At 40.1% G+C, this 22,643-nt stretch overlaps 1 protein-coding gene across 1 annotated transcript in view; it reads left to right on the top strand.

Annotated features, from left to right (window-relative positions):
• Positions 1-22,159, top strand: part of LOC100887861 (receptor-type tyrosine-protein phosphatase alpha) — a 28,002-nt gene extending 5,843 nt beyond the window's left edge. The window contains exons 8-22 of the mRNA XM_030996602.1: positions 519-595; positions 1,323-1,359; positions 2,135-2,232; positions 3,122-3,247; positions 3,562-3,622; positions 11,464-11,557; positions 14,231-14,366; positions 14,885-15,040; positions 15,442-15,541; positions 15,935-16,008; positions 16,545-16,673; positions 17,232-17,357; positions 18,479-18,630; positions 19,423-19,558; positions 20,300-22,159. Of these exons, the coding sequence (XP_030852462.1) occupies positions 519-595; positions 1,323-1,359; positions 2,135-2,232; positions 3,122-3,247; positions 3,562-3,622; positions 11,464-11,557; positions 14,231-14,366; positions 14,885-15,040; positions 15,442-15,541; positions 15,935-16,008; positions 16,545-16,673; positions 17,232-17,357; positions 18,479-18,630; positions 19,423-19,558; positions 20,300-20,590 (1,793 nt within the window). The 3' untranslated portion in view covers positions 20,591-22,159. The remainder of the gene's footprint in view (positions 1-518; positions 596-1,322; positions 1,360-2,134; positions 2,233-3,121; positions 3,248-3,561; positions 3,623-11,463; positions 11,558-14,230; positions 14,367-14,884; positions 15,041-15,441; positions 15,542-15,934; positions 16,009-16,544; positions 16,674-17,231; positions 17,358-18,478; positions 18,631-19,422; positions 19,559-20,299) is intronic.
• Positions 22,160-22,643: the final 484 nt, after the last annotated feature.

Raw genomic sequence — 22,643 nt, 5'->3', positions numbered from 1 at the left:
TTCAACCGTGTCTTTTTTCGAGGTAGACCATACTACATCAGCATAATCAAAGTGGGGTAAAATAACTGCTTTGTACAAAAGCTTCGAACTGAATCAATTCAAAACATAAAGCCTTCCAAAATAACTAATCATATAGACTAACTAGACAAATAGAATGTCGCAGAATGGTGTGGACCATACAGGCCTTTTTGCGTCGTGATCTAGTGAAAACGTCGTGGGACTATGAATCACATAATTTGAATCCATAATGTAAGACGTCAACGTACATTTTCCTCTCTCCACCCAGATATTAAAATGGGTACCGGTAGGAAGGAATTCCCTGATTGCTGTGAGCACCGAAATCGGTACCCTTTCAGAGTCGAGGTAATGTTCGTGCACCTTGAGCACGTTGCGTGGTGGATGTGTGCGCTTTAAAATTATCCGAAATTATTATTACTATGATTATAATTATTTCAGTTGTAGAACGCCGTAACCATATACAGTCTGATTATGAGTTAATATGTCCATCTTATATCTAGATGACTCATCGAGGGTACAACTGGCGATACTCAATGATGACCCAGATTCGGATTACTTCAACGCATCTTTCATTCCTGTAAGCGTACAGTACAAGCAACAACTCTCAGCCCAAAACCCTTTTGGCACATTGGTCTTGCCCTCACTGTGCAATCATACTTAGGCTCGCCCAGCTCGGATTTTCCTCTATAATCACCTCCAAACGCACATGTCTGATAGAGCAAGTCATGAAAATTGTCATCTTCTCTTTTGAGAAGGACGAACAACATATGTTTAAATGATAAATTTATCATAAAATTCAATAATAATTTTCGCACGCACATCTGTACGTCAGAGCGCCGGTAAATGTAAAGAAATTGGCCTGACTGTTAGCTTTCTCGTCCAAACTAATCGATTGTCGTACTGAGTCACACGTTACCACAACCGTGTACAATGCTTTTTAGTATTGATTATCAGCAAAATGATTACACATATTAATTTCCATCTCATACTTAACCATTCAAAAATAGAATCTGCATTTATTCTACTTTGAATTACTTTACAGTAGGTGCACGACCGACTCTTAACATTACCTTTATAAAAGAAACAAAGTCTGCTCTTCATTTTCTTTGTAATTGAAATATAAGCAGAACTGATGACACAAAACATACCAAACATGTTTGTATGGTATTAATCAAAATGTTTGCTATGATGGATATTCATTTTCTATATAGTATATAAATATAAAGTTATGGAATAATGTATTTCGTTACAATACTTACTTTGTTTGTACGTCTATTGTCACCACATTCTCCTTTCTCCGGCAGAGCTTCCAACATCCTCGGAGGTACATTGCATCACAAGGTAATGAAATCATCATTATTTTGATGCAATTGCCGATGTATAATTCCAAGATGACACTGTTACTTTTTCCTGATGAATATTATTTGATGAGACACCTATATTTCTTGATCCCAAATTCAAATTAGCTATTAGTGATTAGGTTTTAGAAGTTGAGTTTACGTGCGACTTCGCTGGAAACATTTAGCACACATTTTGGGATCGAAATTCCCGCATTTAGTTGTGTATCATCTTTGTAATCCGAATTTTTAGTTACAAATTAAAATGTTGAAACGAAAAGTTCAAGTTCGAATATTTCTCACATGAAGAATACAGGATATAGGCTTATACCAACAAAAACACACCCAGTTGTCATGTAAACAGTTTAGAGGAAAGGCAGACATAAAGAAATGTATTGTTTGAAACTATCCCCATATCAAAATTCTTCCAAAATAGAACTCGAGTACAACCAAAAAAGACAAGACATCCCCAAAACAGATAATTAAACGAAATGTGTAGACAAAGCCATCCTAATCGTGACCTACAGTATGTTGCCAAATAATTTGCTTGATGCTCCGTTTGTTATGTTAATGTTATAAATGTTTATTTTTAAGGCTGATCGAAATTTGAAGGAATCTATACAAACAAAAACTCTGCTTTTATTAGATTCCTCATATTTCACCTTCGATTCTGTCTTACGTACCTCAGGTTTTCCGTGTATAGTTATGCTTTGTTTTGCTTCTTAGTCGTATTTGATATAAGAAAGTTTTGGAATGACTTACTTTTCATGATTTGCAAGGACCGAACAAGGCCTCTATGGATGATTTCTGGAGGATGATCTGGCAGGAGAATGTGGCGACTATTGCCATGGTTACAAACCTTAGCGAAGGAAACAAGGTACGTATTATTACAACATGTTTTTTCACCATGATCTTTATTCGATTCCATTAGACATAAATTATATTCCACTTGAATAAGTGGGTTATACAAATTATTATACAGAAACAAAAAGTTTAGCATGAAGTAAATAAAATAGCACCAACCTTTCACATTTATACATGTAGAAGCTTACTATTATTCGTGGAAATGTCAGATTTATCACGTTCACAGACATTAGTCATTAAACAAAAAATGTGGTGGGATTTAATGATAGAATATCCCCGCCAACAACTGGATTTATGTACGTGGACGACAAACGTAGAGGATTAGGGTTATGTAGGTTATGGGGTAAGATTATGATTAGCCAAGAAACGTTTGCTGTTGTCTCGTAACTGTGAGATCATGGGTTCAAAACCAAGTCGATGTGTTAGTGCCCTTTGGTAAGGCAATAATCCTCATTGCCAAGTACCTCAAAGAGAACTAAAAGCCATCTGCCGGCTGCTTATTTACAAGTATACACATAGAATGTACTTCTAAGCATTCAAGTTATACCATCAACCAATCACAATCACATTGTTGAAGAGTTGGTAAACTAACGGATTCCTGGTCAACTTTCGTGATGGGGTTATCCTAAAAGTGCTGCTATTTTTCCCTTTTATTTCAAGAATATAGTATGATTAGGAAATCCCCTTGTTCCCTGTGTAGCGGCAAGTGCCCTCTTCCGCTACTACCCTTTTGTTTGAGCTATTCCATACATGGCGTTTGCTACTCAGTGATGGTGGCCAGGCTCTTAACATCTTAAACATGGTTCTCCAGGGTTTGGGTAACTTTTTTGAGGATGGAAGTCTCAAAGATAGATATCCAAATGTTAGTAATATTCAATTTCCATTTTCCTTCGACGCATTAGATCAAGTGTCGTCAGTACTGGCCGGAAACGAGCGCAACTCCTCTTCTGTTCGGTGACATTACCGTGGAGTTGGAATCTGTGGAGAAGTGCAGTGGCGGATCAAAGCGATCATTTGTCCTGCGAAAGGTACTATAGTCGTTTAATTTAATGATGACCATGGTTCATTATAGAAGTTATTGGCTTAATGATGTCGGGCAAAAGCAATACAATCAATAATTTCAATTAAGCGAAACCGCTATGTAGATATATGATAGAGGATGGAGAATCAGTCACAATAACTTTGTGATAATAAATCATAAATTTCATAAAAAATCAGAAATAATTTATACACGAGTTAAATACTGAAAACCCACTGAAAACATTGTTGCAGGCATACAAGTCTAAAAAGGTTTATAGATGGATATGTTTGGTATGTGTTTGGCACATCTTTTTTTGTCTAGGGCAAAGCAAAGACTCAGAGATTTCTCAATCAGTTCCACTACACCAAATGGCCTGATCGAGATTGTAGGAACGGTGACGTTATGAGTATTACTAAGCCCAACTGCAATGACGACTCGACAACAATGCCCTTGCGATGATACCAATGAGTGGTTCAACCTTTAATAAAAGATAGAACAGATAAAACAAATTATCAGCATGGCTGATATACATATGCATCACGCAATTAAACAATCAAGTTTGATGCAACAAACTGTCTTCCAAAAGCATAGCACCGAATAATAACTATAAATGACATTGTAGCACCGAATAATAACTATAAATGACATTGTTATCCTTGATGCCTGTATCAAAATATTCACTCCATATTCTGTATGCCTACCCTTGTCATGCAAATTGACCCGACCTACTTTCTGTCATTTTGTGCTAAAATTTCCCTTTTACCTCAACTGCCACTTTCCCTAGCTAACTAAATTTAGACCATCATCTTCTGTTCATAATTAAGTCATAATCGTATTCTGTCATACATTAATAGAGCTTCTTGCTCATTCATAATATCATAACCTTACTTGGATATTTCGTACTTTTCCAGCATGAATTATCTTATACGCTACTTACACCAAAACTTATATGTGGTACATTTACATTCAAAACGTATGGATGTTCTATGATTCTAATCTTATTTCATACATCACATCAATCCACCATTATAATCACCATTAACATCAGGCAAAAGAGTAAATATTGAGCTATCATAATATGCAGTGATTTTCTACTTACAACATTGGGCTGTCTCAGGAAAACAAAATTAACAGTAGACTTTTCAGTGTAATAAACATTCAGTGTAACGTAAATCAGTAGCTCCACAGAATCAAATCCCGCCCTCTACGACCTGAATGCAGAATCCACCTAAAAACCCCGCTTCTGACGTCACAATGTCAAATTGGGAAAAACTCGTATCAACATCCCGGCCCCTTAAATTAACCGAATACTTTGAATTTACCAAACCTTTCACTGCCAACATCTATAACAAAACTGTCACTCTCTTGAAATTTCAAGACTTCGATAAATACAGTCCCTTTAAATCCAAAAAAAGGTGGTTGCTATGGAAACATATGTCCTTACCGAATAGCAGAACACTAATAATATGACAATAAGGACATACTACCTGTATTTCTTTCCTTATCTTCTGATTACAAACTATTGTATTACCATCAGAATACTATCTTTAGAAACTGAATTCTAACTAGAAATGAGTTATGCTTCAATTCAATTAAACATTTCAGCAAGTCACTACGAAACACAAAGTATCTGTATAATATCACTGTAGTAAAGTCTCTTCTTGTTGAAGCGAATCTAAACCGAATCCATTTATGCGAAACTAGATGCTGTGTCCACAGAAGTTGAATGTTTCATGCTCAATGCTCCCTAAACTAGATGCTGTGTCCACAGAAGTTGAATGTTTCTTGCTCAACGCTACCTAAAGTAATCCCTATCTTGAATTGAACTGGAATTATTTTGTATCAGCTCTAAAAACAACAAATAAAATGGCTAACTTCTCGAAGTCGTCTATCGCGATTCCTCTTGTTCAAGAAGTAAACAAAGCTTCGCGATGGGTCTGACGAGTGTCGACGTTGCAGTCTTAACCTTCACGCTACGTACATATCCCCGCTTACCAGGGTACACTTCTAAAACGCGTCCCATCAGCCAGCAACACCTCGGCACAGTTCCGTCTGCGATGAGAACCACGTCACCAACCTGAAGATTGCGTTCAGGCTGCTGCCACCGCTGACGTTGCTGTAGACTAGGTAGATACTCCCTAATCCACCTCTTCCAAAAGAGATCAGCCAGGTACTGCATCTGCCTCCAACGTCTCCTGGCGAAGACATCTCCCTCAGTGGACTTACTCGGAGGTGGTGCTGAGGTCTGCTTCATGTGTAGCAGACTGCTGGGCGTGATGACTTCCAGATCTCCAGGATCATCAGAGACACGAGTAAGAGGCCTGCTGTTGATGATTGCCTCTACCTCGCACATCAGAGTGTGAAGCTGCTCCTCCGACTGACATGTCCTTAAATACTGCTCGTTGAGAAGAGCATGCAGTACTTTCCTGATCGTTCTTATCTGTCTCTCCCACACACCGCCATGATGTGAGGCCCCTGGTGGGTTGAAACTCCAATCTATACTGTGATTAGCCGTGAAGTTTGAGATTTCATCAACGTTCCAAGCACTCAGTGCCTTCCTCAGCTCAGCTTTAGCGCCTACCAAATTGGTGCCATTGTCCGAGACCAACCTCTTTATTGGTCCTCTCCTGCTTATCATGCGTCTGATGGCATCAATGCATGAGCTGGTGTCTAGAGAGTTGGCAACCTCGATGTGGATGGCTCTAGTTGTCATGCATGTGAATATCACGCCGTATCTCTTTCTTACAGAGCGCCCACACTTGATCTCATAAGGACCGAAGTAGTCCATCCCCACATGTGTAAATGCTGGCTCATCAGCTACTACCCGGAAGGCAGGTAGATCAGCCATCTTCTGCTTGCCGACCTTGGCCTGGTAGCGACGACAAGTTACACACTTGCTTAACAAGCCTCTCACCAGGACCCCAGCTCCCAGAATCCAGTAGTACTGCTTGAGTTCTGCCAAAACATGATTTTGGCCTTGATGTCCAACCTTCTCGTGTATGTGCCATACCAACAGTGCTGACACATGATGCCTTCTAGGCAGTATCACCTGATGATTTGCAGTGTCTGGGATATGTGCTCGTCCAAGCCTGCCTCCTACCCTCAGTAGACCATCTTGCAAAACAGGATCCAACCTTGCAAGCCTCGACCCCTTCTTCACAGGTCTCTCTCGTCCCTGTGGATCTCTAACTCTCTCCCTTAAGGTTGTCATCTCCTCATCGAATGACTCGGTCTGAATATGCTGAAAGATGGCATTTTCAGCATAGTTCAAGTCCTCCACTGTCAAGTGTCTGCTCAATTCTTTAACTGGAGTACAATTCTTTACATTCCTTCTAAGGGTTTCCTTTAACCTCAGCCACCAAGCTACCGCTCTGCGTAGTCTCGTCCAGGAAGAATAGTGCATGAAGAGCTGGTCGATGCACTTCTTGCCCTCACTTGTAGCAAAGATCTGGACTACAGGCTTCACCTCTGGATCGTCCTCTCTGATCCCATCCTTCTCTATGGGACATGTGGGCCATCTCTCCTCCGGCTGTTGTAGAAAGGCTGGTCCCACAAACCACTTCTCCTCATCTTTCAGATTAGACGGTGACATGCCTCTGGATACGATGTCCGCCGGATTCTCCGTTGTGCCAACATGTCTCCATTGGTCTATCTCTGTGGCATTGTGTATCATAGCCACCCTGTTTGACACAAAGACACGGAACCTTCTATGTTCATTCTTTATGTAGTGCAACACTATCATACTGTCAGTCCAAAAGTATGATTTCTTCACAGGCAGGTCTAGCTCTCCTCTTATCACGACATCCATATTCACAGCAAGTGTAGCTGCCATCAATTCTAGTCGAGGTATGGTAACGGTCTTTACTGGAGCAAGGCGTGACTTGGCCATGATGATACTGCTATGCACCTCTCCTTCCTCATTCCTCATCACTAGATATGATACAGCCCCGTAGGCTACTTCAGATGCATCAGAGAAGTTGTGGATCTCGTAATCAGTTACCCTGCCAAAGTCGTGAGGCTTGACACATCTACTGACTTCAACTCCTTCCATCTGTGGAAGTTCCTCAATCCAAGCCTTCCATTTCTTTGCATCACTGTCAGGGATAGGCTCATCCCAGTTCAGCTTCTTCCGGGTCAACTCCTGAAGAATCAACTTCCCTCTCAGTGCAAATGGGCTAGCATATCCCAAAGGGTCGTAGACAGAAGAAACAACACTTAAGAGTCCTCTTCGTGTTAAAGGCTTGTCCTTCACCTGTATCTTGTAGACAAAGCTATCTCTTTCTACATCCCATATCATACCAAGTGCACGCTCTATTGGTAGGGCATCAAAGTTCAGGTCGAGTCCAACCACTTGCTTGGCCCGATCTTGTACTGGTATGGTTTGCAGAACTCTTGTGTTGCTACTCATCCACTTAGCGAGTCGAAATCCACCCTTCTGCAACAAGGTTCTCAATTCTGCTGCCAGTCTTATAGCTTCATCTTCCTCTTCAACAGAGACCAGGCAGTCGTCTACGTAGAAATTCATCTCTACTACTCTTGGTGCTTGTGTATTGCACTGATCTCCATAGTCCTTTGCTGTTTGCCGCATGGCAAACGAGCAACAGCTGGGGCTCCATGTGCCCCCAAACAGGTGCACACACATCCTGTAGGTCTTAGGATCTTCATCCACTCTTCCATCAGGCCACCACAAGAAGCGAAGTACATCTCGTTCATCTGGATGGACTGTTACCTGGTGGAACATGGCTTCCACATCAGCCATGATGGCAATTGGTGCTCGACGAAATCGAAGAAGTACACCAGTCAACTTGTTGGTCAGATCCGGCCCTTGCATCACCACATCGTTCAGACCAACTCCTAAGCACTTGGCAGCACAATCAAACACAATCCGAAGTTTGTCTGGCTTCTTCGGATTTATCACTGGGTGATGTGGTAGGTACCAACAAGTTCCATTTGGCGGTTGAGTTTCATCAACTTCCTCGGCGTAGCCCTTGGCAACTAGGTCAGCCATGCCCTGTGTATACTTAGCATGCATTGCCGTACCCCTGAGAAGTCGTCTTCTAAGTGAATGGAGTCTCTGCTGGGCCATCCATCTATTGTCACAAAGTGGCGGGGGTCGTTCTTTGAATGGTATGGGCAGTTGATAGTGACCTCCATTCATTACCACATTGTCCTCCCATAGCTTCAATACCTCTCGGTCCTTGACTGACATTCCTTTAGCATCACAATGGAGGGTTTCAATGCCTTCTAGAGACCAAAACAGCTTACATTGGTCTTCAAGGGATATTTCATCTGAGATATAGTGTGACGTCACAGCCATCCTCCTACCATCACTCTGAACCGGCCCATTCAGGGTCCACCCCAGCACTGTCCTTACTGCATAAGGGTCTCTTGGCTCACCACGTCGTATCTCGAGGGGACAAATAAGCTCTGGATAATCTTGCCCAATCAGCAGATCCACCTGCAGTTTGGTAGTCGATGGAAAGTCGACATCTGTGAGATGTTGGAGTTTGTCAACATCCTCCTTCTTTAGCATGTGATCTGGATTAATGTTAATGTCAGTCTTGGTATAGACTTTAGGGAGATTCACCATCCTGGATGATGACTTTGCTGCAACTTTCAGGCTTACAACACTGGTCTGAAGTTCGCTGTTGGCTCTTTCCAGAGTTGAGACAGACACTATACTGGACAATCCACTTGCCTTCACTCTTGCTGCCAACTTCTTAGTACAAAAGGTACTTGTCGAGCCTGAATCCAACAGTGCTAGAGTCTCTACACCAATATTACTGCCTGCCGCATAAACCCAGACAGGAACGATTGGCAATAGCACCTTCATGTTCCCGGCCCCTGTGACATGACTCTCAATCTTCTCAGGTGAAGGACTAACAGCTTCCTCTTGTGCTTGCTGAGGTTGTTCTGGTTTCTGCTGATGGAGAAACTTAGTATGTTTCCTGTTGCATCCGTACACTGAACATACCCTCTTTAGTTTACAGTATCTCGACATGTGTCCCTTCTCCAAACAGTTAAAACAAAGCCTGTTTTCCCTCACCAGTTTCAGCCGGTCATCTAGCTGCATTCGTTTGAACTTGTCACAGCCAAACAGACTGTGCGATTCCTTGCATATCACACACAGCTGTGGTGTCACATCATTGCCTGTGGCTGTCGTGGAGAAAGCACCCTTCTTCAGTCCTGTCGACTTCTTGTTCTGGGAGGTGCCTCTACCGCCCTGATCCTTGGTAAGAAGCCTTCCGTAGACCGGATCATTCTCCTCATCGGCTGCACCTTGGACAAAATCCACCAGGTCAAATATGTTAGGAAGTCTATCCTCTCGCCTGATTCTTCGTACCACACTCAGCCATCTCCCGCATAAGTATAGTGGTAGTCGTTCAACTATCTGGACAAGGACTAACTGTGGTGACAAATCGCCAATGTAACCCATGGCATCTAAAGTCAGTGAGCAAACTTGCAGTTCATCTGCGAATTCTCTTAGGGCCCTCTTGTCCCGTCCGGTGATCTTCCGCCCTCCTGTCACTTTCCTGATCCATGCATCAGCTATCATGAAGGGTGTACCAAATCTCTCTTGTAGCATGGCCTTCGCCCTCATATACCCTTCGCCAGATGGCATAATACTACAAGGCTGCAAGATTTTGCGGGCATCTCCTTCGCAGTAGTATAGAAGACGGGTCAGTTTGGCACTGTCCGGAATACTTGTACAGTCTATTGAGTTCTCAAACGCCCTCCAAAACTCCCAAAACTTAAGAGGGTTACCATCATACGTCATCATTTGTGTTTGAGGCACATTAAGAGACTCCAATAATTGCCTCTGTTGTTTCTGTCCCTCCTGCAAAATCTGCAGCAACAAAGCCTCTGTTGGCTTCGTACTCTGTTCAACCTGGGTTGGCGTTGGCGTTCCAGAGTCCAGCGGATAAGCCAACGTTTCATTCACTTCAACTGGATGTTTCTGAGGAGCACTAGCTTCATCCGACAATAGCCTATCCGCTTCATTCAAATAGACTTGTGTTTCAGCATCAGATATTTTCATCCTGGTATCCATATCTAGCTGAGCTTTACGCTGTCTCAAAGCTAACTCCTCCTTTTCCAGCGCCATCTTCTGTTTCAGTGCTTCAGCCTCAACAGCTAAAGCAGCTCTACGTGCCATAGTCCGCAGTCGCACTGAAGATGTAGTACTCCCACACTGGCTGGCCGAATCTTCAGGACGGACTCCACCCTCAGGGTCTCCTTTGGCATTCTTTTGTCCAACAGTACTCATTGTAACAGCCTGTCTGTAGTCTGATGTGGACCTGGAAGCTGTTGTTGAACTGATGTAGGAACGGTGACGTTATGAGTATTACTAAGCCCAACTGCAATGACGACTCGACAACAATGCCCTTGCGATGATACCAATGAGTGGTTCAACCTTTAATAAAAGATAGAACAGATAAAACAAATTATCAGCATGGCTGATATACATATGCATCACGCAATTAAACAATCAAGTTTGATGCAACAAACTGTCTTCCAAAAGCATAGCACCGAATAATAACTATAAATGACATTGTAGCACCGAATAATAACTATAAATGACATTGTTATCCTTGATGCCTGTATCAAAATATTCACTCCATATTCTGTATGCCTACCCTTGTCATGCAAATTGACCCGACCTACTTTCTGTCATTTTGTGCTAAAATTTCCCTTTTACCTCAACTGCCACTTTCCCTAGCTAACTAAATTTAGACCATCATCTTCTGTTCATAATTAAGTCATAATCGTATTCTGTCATACATTAATAGAGCTTCTTGCTCATTCATAATATCATAACCTTACTTGGATATTTCGTACTTTTCCAGCATGAATTATCTTATACGCTACTTACACCAAAACTTATATGTGGTACATTTACATTCAAAACGTATGGATGTTCTATGATTCTAATCTTATTTCATACATCACATCAATCCACCATTATAATCACCATTAACATCAGGCAAAAGAGTAAATATTGAGCTATCATAATATGCAGTGATTTTCTACTTACAACATTGGGCTGTCTCAGGAAAACAAAATTAACAGTAGACTTTTCAGTGTAATAAACATTCAGTGTAACGTAAATCAGTAGCTCCACAGAATCAAATCCCGCCCTCTACGACCTGAATGCAGAATCCACCTAAAAACCCCGCTTCTGACGTCACAATGTCAAATTGGGAAAAACTCGTATCAACAGAGATGTTCCAAGGAACATGTCCTCTCTGCTTGACTTCATCTCTGAGGTGAGGAAGGATCATGAACAGAACAACTCTCCATTGCTCATTCACTGCAGGTAAGTCTAACCATCGAGGATCTTTGGTCTGAATGCTAAAACGCCTGTAGAATCGTATGACCTTGCCTTATAAGAAAGTACATGGTAAATATGTTTTTCCTGCTACAATCGTACTACCATGGTTTTACCATGGGACGTTGTGAGGGTTTTACCACGGTAGTATCATGTCAGAACCATAGTTATAAAAAGTACCATAGTAACCATGGTAAAAACATTATACCATGTGGCACTTTGACGGTTACAATGTACATGGTCCAGTACCATCTCTGAGGTATAAAAGAAACATGGACAGAATACTCTCTATTGTTCATTCACTGCAGGTTAGTCTAAAAATGGAAAGGACCAAGGTCTGAATTTTAAATGCCCGTAGAATCATTTGACCTTGGCGGCGGTAAATCCCTAAAGTGACTCTCACACTCTGCCGTGTAGGCCTACCGTGTGCCACCGTGCGCGAAAATGTCTGCGGACGGTGGAGAACGGCGAGGGCACACGGTGGTTCGTTATCAAAGCGGGCAACACGTTAATAGGGCGTTGGCGCTTATTTACACCCCGTGGGACCCGGCGAAAGTTTTGGGCATGTTCAAAACTTTGGCCGGCTGGCACCGGCCGCAAGTAAGCGGCAAGAGGACGGTGTTGAACGGTATGAGGACAGTATGAATACGTTAAGAAAACGGTCACAACACGCTCATAACCCGTTACAGAACGGTGATGAAAAATGGAGAGCGGACTGACCGTTGCCGTTCTAATCGGGGTATTTATGGCAGTCGTGTCATGACGTCAGCAGTCCGGGGACTCGCTAGCCTCTTGTCGATGCCCTCGCGCTGTTGGAGTCTTTAAATTCTGACGAGCGAAGCGAGTCAGAGAAACCGAGGCGCTTGCGCGGAGGGCCTCTTGACAAGTGATCTGAATTATATATTCATGAGACCCGATTTCCTACTGAATTATGCATGTCTAGACCGCAGCGATTGTGTGTGTGTACGTGTGTGTTCGGGATTGCCCAACTAGGCTAGTCTGCAAGCACAGACCCTAATTCGACACTTTATCAAAAAATCATTGTGCCTTGAGAGAAGCCTAGCCCAGCTATCTACTGGTACCTACTGGTTGTACCAATATAGCCTTTTGACAAGGCCTCGCGACACTGGCTAAGCGGCTGAGATGAGTCTAGATACCCAGGGTGAACGCGCGACCGCCACGAGAGCCTTTTGCAATGTAGATATTACTGCTCCGCATGAATTATTCATAGCATTGCATTTATTGACCAATTAGAACGGATCCCCCAGTCTTAGCCCGAACGTCAGTGTGTGTGTGTGTGTGAACTATGAACGTCAGTAGTTAACTTAGTAGGTCCATGTTTGTACTATACGTACAGTTTACTCCGTGTGTGTGTGTGTGTGTGTGATGGATACTATATGCTGACGTAATGCGAGGATACGTTTGGTGATTGGACGCTACTTCTTCTTCTTCTGGGATACTCCTCAACGTTCTACTATTTCGGTAGAGTATTCCAGTCGGAAACAAAGGTTAACATAAGAAATCAAAACCAGATTACCAAAAGCTAACTGGCTGTGATTCTCGCTCTGTCGTTCACTTGGGCTTTCGCGATTAGTCTCTTTTTAGTCGCTCGGCGTCTATCAGACAGGTGGCCTTGTTCAAAGGCTATCTCACGGAGGGAATTCGCACAGAGCGGTAGATATATCGTCTTAGTAGCTCTCTCTGATTTGATGACTTTCACCGAATTCTGCTGGGTCGGAATATTCGCCAAACATAGTAAAACATAAGAAATTCAGATCACTTGTCAAGAGGCCCTCCGCGCAAGCGCCTCGGTTTCTCTGACTCGCTTCGCTCGTCAGAAGTTAGAGACTCCAACAGCGCGAGGGCATCGACAATAGGCTAGGGACTCGCTCACAGGACGCTCCGAGCGGTGAGGGGACGCTAAGTGACTGGTAGGTGGCTGCTACAAACCCGGTGCACACGTTCGAGACCCGGTATGGGCCCGGTATGGAAACGGCCAAAATTTTCAACAAAAGTCAATCTGGGCCGTGAAGACGGTAGAAGAACGTTCAACACCCGGTATGCGCCCGGTGAGAACGGTCAGAAGATGGCAACGAAACGGTGAAAAGATTAATTTTATGAATTTTTTTTTGCGGCCGGGGACAAGTTCGCTCAAAACCCAACGTTCTGGACTCTGTTTTTTTTTTTAATAGCCCGGCAGGTGGACGGTAGGCCTACACGGCAGAGTGTGAGAGCTCCATAACAGAAGAAAGGACCAGAAACAAAAACTCGAACCATGATTAGAATACTATAGTCCCGTTATTTTGTCAAATAACCGAAATACGTGTAGGACGATAGTGATACCATATCACGCTACTCTTGATTCTTATTATTTCCATTCTACTAGAATTTAAAACTTTTTACCAAATTAAATTGATATAAGTATGATAACAGAATGTTGTGTCAAATGATAATCATGACAATAAATTGTAATCCAGACTTTATTAAGAAAAAAGAGACGGCAAAACGAAAAACCTAACCAAATCAATGCATGTGGAAGAGAAGATGGTTCCTCTACCAACTCTACACATAGTAATGACTCTGCAACACTTACCACAATTACGGCCATTGCATACACTATGGGATCGTTCCATAAAAATTCTTTATTTGATTCCCACCTAGCGCTGGTGTTGGGAGAACAGGTGTGTTGATAACCATTGACAGTGTAGTCAGTGAAGCCAAGAGAAACAAGCTAGTGGATATCTTCGGTTTCGTGTCGAAGATCAGGCAGAGTCGACCCAACATGGTGCAGACAAAGGTCAGGAAAATGAAACGCTTTATGTGGCGTCATGAATCAATATCATGCAAGGGCTTTAAAGATCGAACACCTTTTTAGGCATGGTAATGATTCAAAATCCTCTAATTATCAAATCAAAATTGATAATAAGAGAATTAGTTAGCAGATATATCTTATAAAGTAGGCTTACATTGAAAGTTCAATTTGTACAAAAAGGCCAACCCGAGTTTGGCCTTTCAGCGGGACCCAAACTTCCCTCTCAGCTCTCGTCTATAACGATTTTGCTTCCTGACGAATCAAATGAAACTTTGAAGGAATTCATCGCACGTGCGTACCAAGAACTTTCAGTATAAATTATATCACCACAAATTGTATGGCAATAAACGAACATTGCAAAGTAAGTACGGTTAGGCCTAATAAAGGTATAAAATCAAGTAATCGATGGAAAAGCACATAATAGTACCATCTGAACACCAAGTCAATCCGAAAAGGACGTCGTTCAAGGATTGTATAATGTTTCTACTTTGTTTTAAATACAGGAGCAGTACAAGTTTGTTTACGAGGCTGTTCTTGAATACTTACTGTCGGAGAATACGGCTATCCCGGTCAACTATTTCACGTCTCGTTTGGCAAGGCTTCAGGATATTGATCGCAACAGTAAAGGAAGGCGAACAGGAATGTCTGTCCAGTTTGAGGTAAAATACACCACCATAAATACATCCTTTATTGATCGATTGCCCCTCTCCCCTATCTCTACTAAAGATATCGTAATGGTGTGTGTTTCCACCCGGGGTTTCCGCCCAACAATCTGTCGGTACAATATGAGTTTATAATTTGAAAGTACCTCTGAATAAATGGTTGTATTAGTCACGTACAATTTGCCGGGAGCATGCATACTCGTAACGTGTGCCCTCAAACCTTAAATTGTGTTTTTTCAGTACCCACAAACTCCTCTGAGACCCTTTCCCTTATTTCTTCTTTATTTTGGAGGGGGCTGGGGTCGATCAAATTGCCTCAGAAAGAATAATACTATTTGTTAATAGAGATCATCATTTTACAAGTCTGTTGTCCTTCTTTTCTCCTGTCTCCTGTGTAGAGCATCAAGATCCTGTGCCCCGACCCTCCTGCAAGTATGATCAGAAATGGAACCACTGCAGAGAATAAACCTAAGAGTCGATACGGCAACAGTCTTCCAAGTAAAGATTCATCATCTTCCCATTCGCGACAATGATTACATACAATACAGTGATATCTAGTATATGTGGAATATATACATGCTGTGATGTGATGATAATGAGATAACATAGAATAGATGTTTTTTCTGAAACAAAAATCTCAAACTGACATCAGATGATATCATTTTATATTGTAAACACAATTATTGCAATACATTTTTTTTCAAATTGGAGAAATAACTGATTTTTTTAAAGGTATCGGCGTTTTTATATAACATATACCTACTCGAGATATTAGAACATCTAGTCTTAGGGCAAATCATCGTTTAAAACATAGGTTACCGAAATGAAGGTCTGAGCAATGATTTTATTATTTTCTATTGCTCAATCTTTTTTCTCCAAATTATAATAAAGGCCGAGTGAATCGAGTAATGCTGCGCTCAGTTAACACTCAGTCTTCAGATTTCATCAATGCTAGCTTCGTGAGAGTAAGTTGTAATCGTTTAATTACTTTATGATCTAAAGTTCATCTGTTTAGAGTCAATCAATCTGGTTTGATGTACCTTCATTTAGTCAATATGACTATTTCAAGTTATTTGAGTAAATGTAGTGTGTAAGAAATTACAGTTTGCCTCATTCTTTATATAACGGCATTTTCAATTAGATGATGATTGCGCCTACCTTTGTTTTTACCTATTTTTGAGCAAACTGAGAGGTCCGAAAGAAACATTTCTGCAAACTGTAAAATTTAAGGGAATCACTACAAAGATTCAAGCCATGACAATGATATGGGCCTTTTAGCAATTGCAGGTAGGACAATAAAGATAAACGATAGTATATTCGTCTTTATTCATTTGACGACAAAACGAACTATTTTTCCAATAAAACAGCTATCATCTCGAACACTCTTTGTCATAAATATCAATTCAGGCTAGTTGGAATTCAATCTCCTGTAAAGAGGAGTTCCAACGCTTACCTATAAAACCTAAAAAGCAATTTTATGATCGATTTATATCTTGGTTAGGGCAATCATGGTCGGTTCATAACCACTGAGATGCCTATGCCTAACACCGTAGCTGATTTCTGGGTAATGATACTTGACTACCAACCAACGGCTATCATCATGCTGAATGATGATAATCAACGAGACAAGGTATCTATGTGTAGTAAAACAACATAATAAACATAGATTTAATTTACTGATTGTAATGTTCGTTGAAAAGAATGAAAAGAATGAAAATTGATTTGTTTTTTCTAGCCATGTAGGGCTATCTTCCGAATAATGAAAATAGAAACAATTATTATGTAGTAGATAGTAATAGATATATTTCTGCATTGAACATGTAAAGAAGGGACTTCCATAGACCGTGTTGTTAAGCTTAAACATTCCTAAACGTATTTGCCATCTTTGATCTTGATTTCATGTTCCTTATTAATTTTTAAAAAGACCAATGTATACTGAGTATTGGTATAGATGACATGCGATAAAATAACATTTCAGCAGTTTTAACGCGTCTGTATTGTAAATTGCCTTTCTTTCTATTTAGAAGAACCTTCCTTGGTGTATAGTTTTTGGCTAGATTGTAAGGCGGGGCTTGTTGGCATGTATTTATAATATCCTTTGTTAACTGATAATTGGGAATAGTTCTTCATGTTGGGATTTTAATAAAGAAATTATTTGACTTTAAATTTGTTTGGAACATTCTCCTAGAGCTGTGCACGGTACTGGTTCGACAATGGGATGGCGACCTTTGGATATCTCTCTGTCTTAACATTGGCGATTACCCAAAGGGAAGGCTTCATCCAAAGGACATTGGAAGTTTCTAGAGGAGATAAGGTAAAGCGTCCTCTTAATGCGATCCTGTTTAGGTCTATATAGGTATTCTAAAACTTAAACCAATTATCAAGAGTAACGGACTGTTTTTGTTTAGTTTTGTTTCGCTTTGTTTCTCATGTTCTTGACAGGTTTTACTTTGGGGATTCTTTATTTATTTGATCGATATTGCTAGTTTGCTCTAAACAAAATTGCCGAAAAGCGTACATCGAAAGTACTTTGGTGAATTGTAAAGAAACATGGCGAATTTCTTTGAAAATCCTGCAGTCATGTTAATGGAGCAAACACGCATAGCTAGGATTTTATTTTAGGGGGCGGTAGGGAGCAGGGGGGGGGGGGGTAAGTACAGGGAGGTGAAGAAGCGCGGAAGCTATGACGTTTCATTACATTATTAGAGAAAGAAGACGATTCGTTCTCGACTCTTAATCCTTGTCTTAATTTTCAAAAATGTTTCTTTGCTCCTTTTTCCTCCTACGTCCTCTTACTTTCTTCTCTTCTCTTCTCTCTTTCTCTTTTTTGTTTTGTTTTGGTCTGCGTTTTTTTTTGTGGGGCGACCGCCCCCATCGCCCCCCGGCTACCCAACTGGCTGAGTATGTTATAGAAAGCTGTCTAAAAATCTTCTTGAATGGGATATATATGTAGACCAGTTTAACACCCACTTTAACACTTAAACAAGATATTTTACACTCTAAAATTTAAGGTGTTAATCCCCATTTTAATGGCTGAGAAGTTTCAGTGTTTTAGAAATGATACATAACACGTCAAAACGCTCTATCGAACTTTATAGAGAAAGTGAGAACGAAAGAGACATCGCGAGCAAGAGATCTCAAGAAAGAGAAAAAATGGAGAAAGGTAGAAAGAGGGACAGAGGGGATACGGGGAGGTAGAATTCGGCTAGTATCATCAAAGACATGTTCATCTTTACTCAATCGAGGAATGAATATCGCCGTGAAGATCGCTAGATAAACCAATTTGCATTAAAAATAAAACCTTAAAAGACATTTATTTTTTAGACTGTAAAGATTTGTAAATATCTGATTCAGACTTAATATTCGGGACGAGGCCGTGACGTACAAACCATTTTTGATAATGAGTTTGTTCATATTTCATGAATATTTTGTTAGGTTCGTCATGTTGTAGAGCAGTACCAGTTTGTAGATTGGCCCGTCGATGTGATCAAACAGAAGAAGAGCGCACGATCCATTCTAAAGCTCATAGAGGAAATGAGGGAGGTCTACTCTACTCAAAACGAGTCACCGCTCGTAGTGCATTGCTTGTAAGTATGCAGACCAAAACAAATTTAATATACATCAGATAGGCCTATTTTGCAAGTCCAGATAGTGAAATAGTATATGAATATCCAGACTTTCTTATATATATATATATATATATATATATATGTACTATTTCAAGAGTTAACGCGATGTTAGGAACCGTTTGTAAATGGGACATACTAATAAGACAAATGTTGACAGTTGGACCTCACTACTAAAAGGACTTTCCATCTACAATTCTACACGATCTATCAGTAATCGTCCCCACTCATTGTCTCTCCTGATGTTAATGTGTTAACTAACGCACACCCCCTCACACACACACGCACACACACACACACGCACGCGCACACACACACCGACGTGCTCTGTCTCGAAATAGTTAATAGAAGTCTATATTGAATTTTTTTCATTGCTAAAAATCAAAATGTCCAGGGTGACGATACTTTTCTGTTGATAAAATAATGCCAGATCTGTTTACGGTTTTGAGGCCAGTACTTCATCATCATAATGTGTATATAATGCCCTTTACAAAGTTACCATAGGTATTAAACTTTCTACGTGTAGACCTACATGTACGCTACTTTATGAATTTGTTTCGTAATTAAATTCCTCACCTTCCGTTAGTTAAATATATCTATGTAGTTTTATGCATTTAAAAAACGGAAATAAATAGAGACGAAGGGCCCTGGATACTGGCATCCCGCCCTCAGCCTTAATTTGAAGATTTGTTTAGGTGACTAGGAAAAAAGTCTTACTTTTACTTAATACCCTATTTATCTTTTTATTTGCAGGAATGGAGTAGGTCGCACCGCAGTCTTCTGTACTGTTCTTGAGTGCATCTCCCAGATACTTGACGAGGATGATGTCAATGTCTTCCAAACGGTCAAGATGATGCGGAATGATAGGATGCACTTCGTTCAAACCGAGGTAAAGTATCCCGTATAGACATGACATTTATTAGCTCAAACTTTATAGTACTGTTAACCACTTGCGTACATAAACCAGGTGGACCTCGTGTTTAGCCATATGAATTAGAGCATCAATCACTTTGAGATTAATTTTGTTGTTTTTTTTTGCATGTATACTACTTCATGAATTTGTTTCGTAATTAAATTTCTCACCTTCTGTTAGTTAAATATAATGATGTATGTTGTTGTTGTTTTGTTGTAAAAAACGGAAATAAATAGAGACGAAGAGCCTGGATACTGTTAGTTAACAGAAGATTAAAATTTAACTATATCCAATACTTATAACGTTTGGGATACAATTATGACTAATTGTGTATCCTTATAAATGTATAAAGATTTTGAAAGTCCAAGGAAATGTCATAATTTAAGTATTTGTATAGTGTATATAACCAAACAATCTGTTTCATGTAGGCAGGTTTTTATGTTTTCCTTCTCTCCTCTCTAATGTACTCTAGTTTTATTATTATACTTTCAATTTTATACTCACTTGATTTATATCATCTTTTGTTTAATAATATATCAAACATATCTACATGGGCTTTCTGGGATATCTGTCTTCCAATTCTTACATTATCAGATCAAATATCGTTAAAGAAAACACATATTGTAATTCTAAAAGAGGTGACGACTTTTAAACACTTCATTCGAGCATAAAGCGAAATCTTGACAGGCATTTTATAATATGTTATTCTAATTACAGGAGGAGTATGCATTAATCCATATGCTGATCAATGGGTATATACAAACCAACGATTACGAACAGTTGCCTTGCGCTGACGAGCATACATACGGGAACTTGGATTGCGCTGCACGTCCTGCCGCCGTAGAGAGCGTGTATGAGTTAACCGAAATCGAAGCTGGCGCCACAGCGTGTCCATCGCAAACACAGACAGAGGAAAGAAATGCGAGTGAAGATGGGGAAACACAACATGTACAGGCTAAGACAACAGATGGGGAAACCCTCTATGAAAACTTTGCGTATGAACTTTAGGAAGTGGACTTACTACCAGAATTATCTTCTTATTATACTTGGTAAAAGTATAACATTCATAGCAGGGTATGTCCTACTCTCTAAGTGATATAATACAAATAATATACACATTCAGTTACTAGGATTTTGTTATAATTATAGGGTACAAGGTTGGATTCACAAAAACAGGGAGATTTTTCCAAGTGTATTTCTTATTCATTCACTTATTCAGATATATTTCATCAGGATTACAAGATTACTGGGAAATGAAAATATTTGTCCTCGCATTAAAAATATGACAAAATAAACATGAAAAAGTATGAAATCAAAACGATCGTGAAAAAAGTAAAAAGAGAAAAGAAAATGAAATAATAAAGGTATAGTTTGATTATTTATGTATGTTCGGATGTTCTTTAGTATAAACGTGTACGGCAAAGACATACAGTACATCATCTACATCAATCTGTAGCAAGTTTGATGATTTATGTATGTTCGGATGTTCTTTAGTATTATCGTGTACGGCAAAGACATACGGTACATCATCTACGTCAATCTGTAGCAAGTTTGATGATTTATGTATGTTCGGATGTTCTTTAGTATTAACGTGTACGGCAAAGACATACGGTACATCATCTACGTCAATCTGTAGCAAGTTTGATGATTTATGTATGTTTGGGTGTTCTTTAGTATTAACGTGTACGGCAAAGACATACGGTACATCATCTACGTCAATCTGTAGCAAGTTTGATGATTTATGTATGTTCGGATGTTCTTTAGTATTAACGTGTACCGGCAAAGACATACATTATCTAGCGTCAATCTGTAGCAAGCTTCATTTTTTTTCCACTTTCCAAACAGTTTATAATATTCAAGAATGAATTATTGCCGATTTTTGTCTCAATCTTTGGTTCTGCATGTGAATGGATCTGAAATGACAAAACGTGTAGACCAGGTGCATGTTGGCTTGTATTGTCTAGGAATGAAGTATAGAATGATAATAGTTGTGAGAAAGAATCGGAGACAATGAATAATTTCATTTCAAAATCAAGTGGATAATGATGACTGTTAGTTATTTGGTAGATTGTTAAAGTAATTTGGCGGGTCACAGTTATTCCATTTTAATGGGACATAATCTCGACAAACAAAATTTAGAGTTGTGTGCACATGATTGAAATCAATTATTAAACATATAGAAATAATTACAAGAATAAATTTCCATGTACTTTGAAAAGTGCGTCATAAACTTCAGACGCCAAACTTTTAGTCCGACGTTTACACGAAGCTTTTTTTCTTCTTCATCAAATATATATAAACATGGTACAGAGTAGGGGTGATATCTGACAATTGTGAACTGAATTAGTTTATGATTAGTGTTAGGTATAGTACTAGAAGTAGCTGCCTCTAGCAAATATTATTTCAATACATTGTTGTACATTATATAACTAACCCAGAATTCAATTAAATGCAAAATTTGCTCGATTTTAATCGACTATGTTGCTTATTATAAACACTCAGTAAAAATAAAATCGTTCTCGTAATGAGTTTACTTGTATGATTTTGGTACTACCCAGTATTTATATAATTATGTTATACATAGAAGAGGGGGGGGGGGGGTTAACATTTTGAAATCGGGCCAAAAATATCGCAACGACTCAGCCAGCCGCTGAATAAGCGGGGTAGGGGGGGGGGGGGGGGGGGGGGGTAAGAGGACATTTTTTGTTTTTTGTTGTTCCCGAAATATGAAAATTTGACCGATCGACATTCCGTTCCGTTTGAGGGGGGGGGGGGGTAAGGTCATCTTTTTTAGGTCATCCATTTAGATTTATTTTTTTTAATTATTAAAAAAAAAATCAACACTCTAGAGGGGGGGGGGGGTTCCCGCAAAAAACATACACATAAAAAAACTCAAGATGGGGGGGGGGGTTAACACCGATCCCCCCCCCCCCCCCCCCTGCGTACGCGCCTGCACAGGGGCATCCAAATATATAAAAATGGTGAAGAATCACTGTCCATCCATTTTTCATAAATTCCCAAAACTTTGTATTACCTTTAAACTTGTCTGTTTTTGTTTCGT

This window comes from Strongylocentrotus purpuratus, unplaced genomic scaffold, assembly GCF_000002235.5.
Source record: "Strongylocentrotus purpuratus isolate Spur 01 unplaced genomic scaffold, Spur_5.0 spur5_scaffold_3, whole genome shotgun sequence".
NCBI lineage: Eukaryota > Metazoa > Echinodermata > Echinoidea > Camarodonta > Strongylocentrotidae > Strongylocentrotus > Strongylocentrotus purpuratus.
Note: the sequence above shows the minus strand (reverse complement) of the source record. Positions and strands in the feature narration are given on the sequence as shown.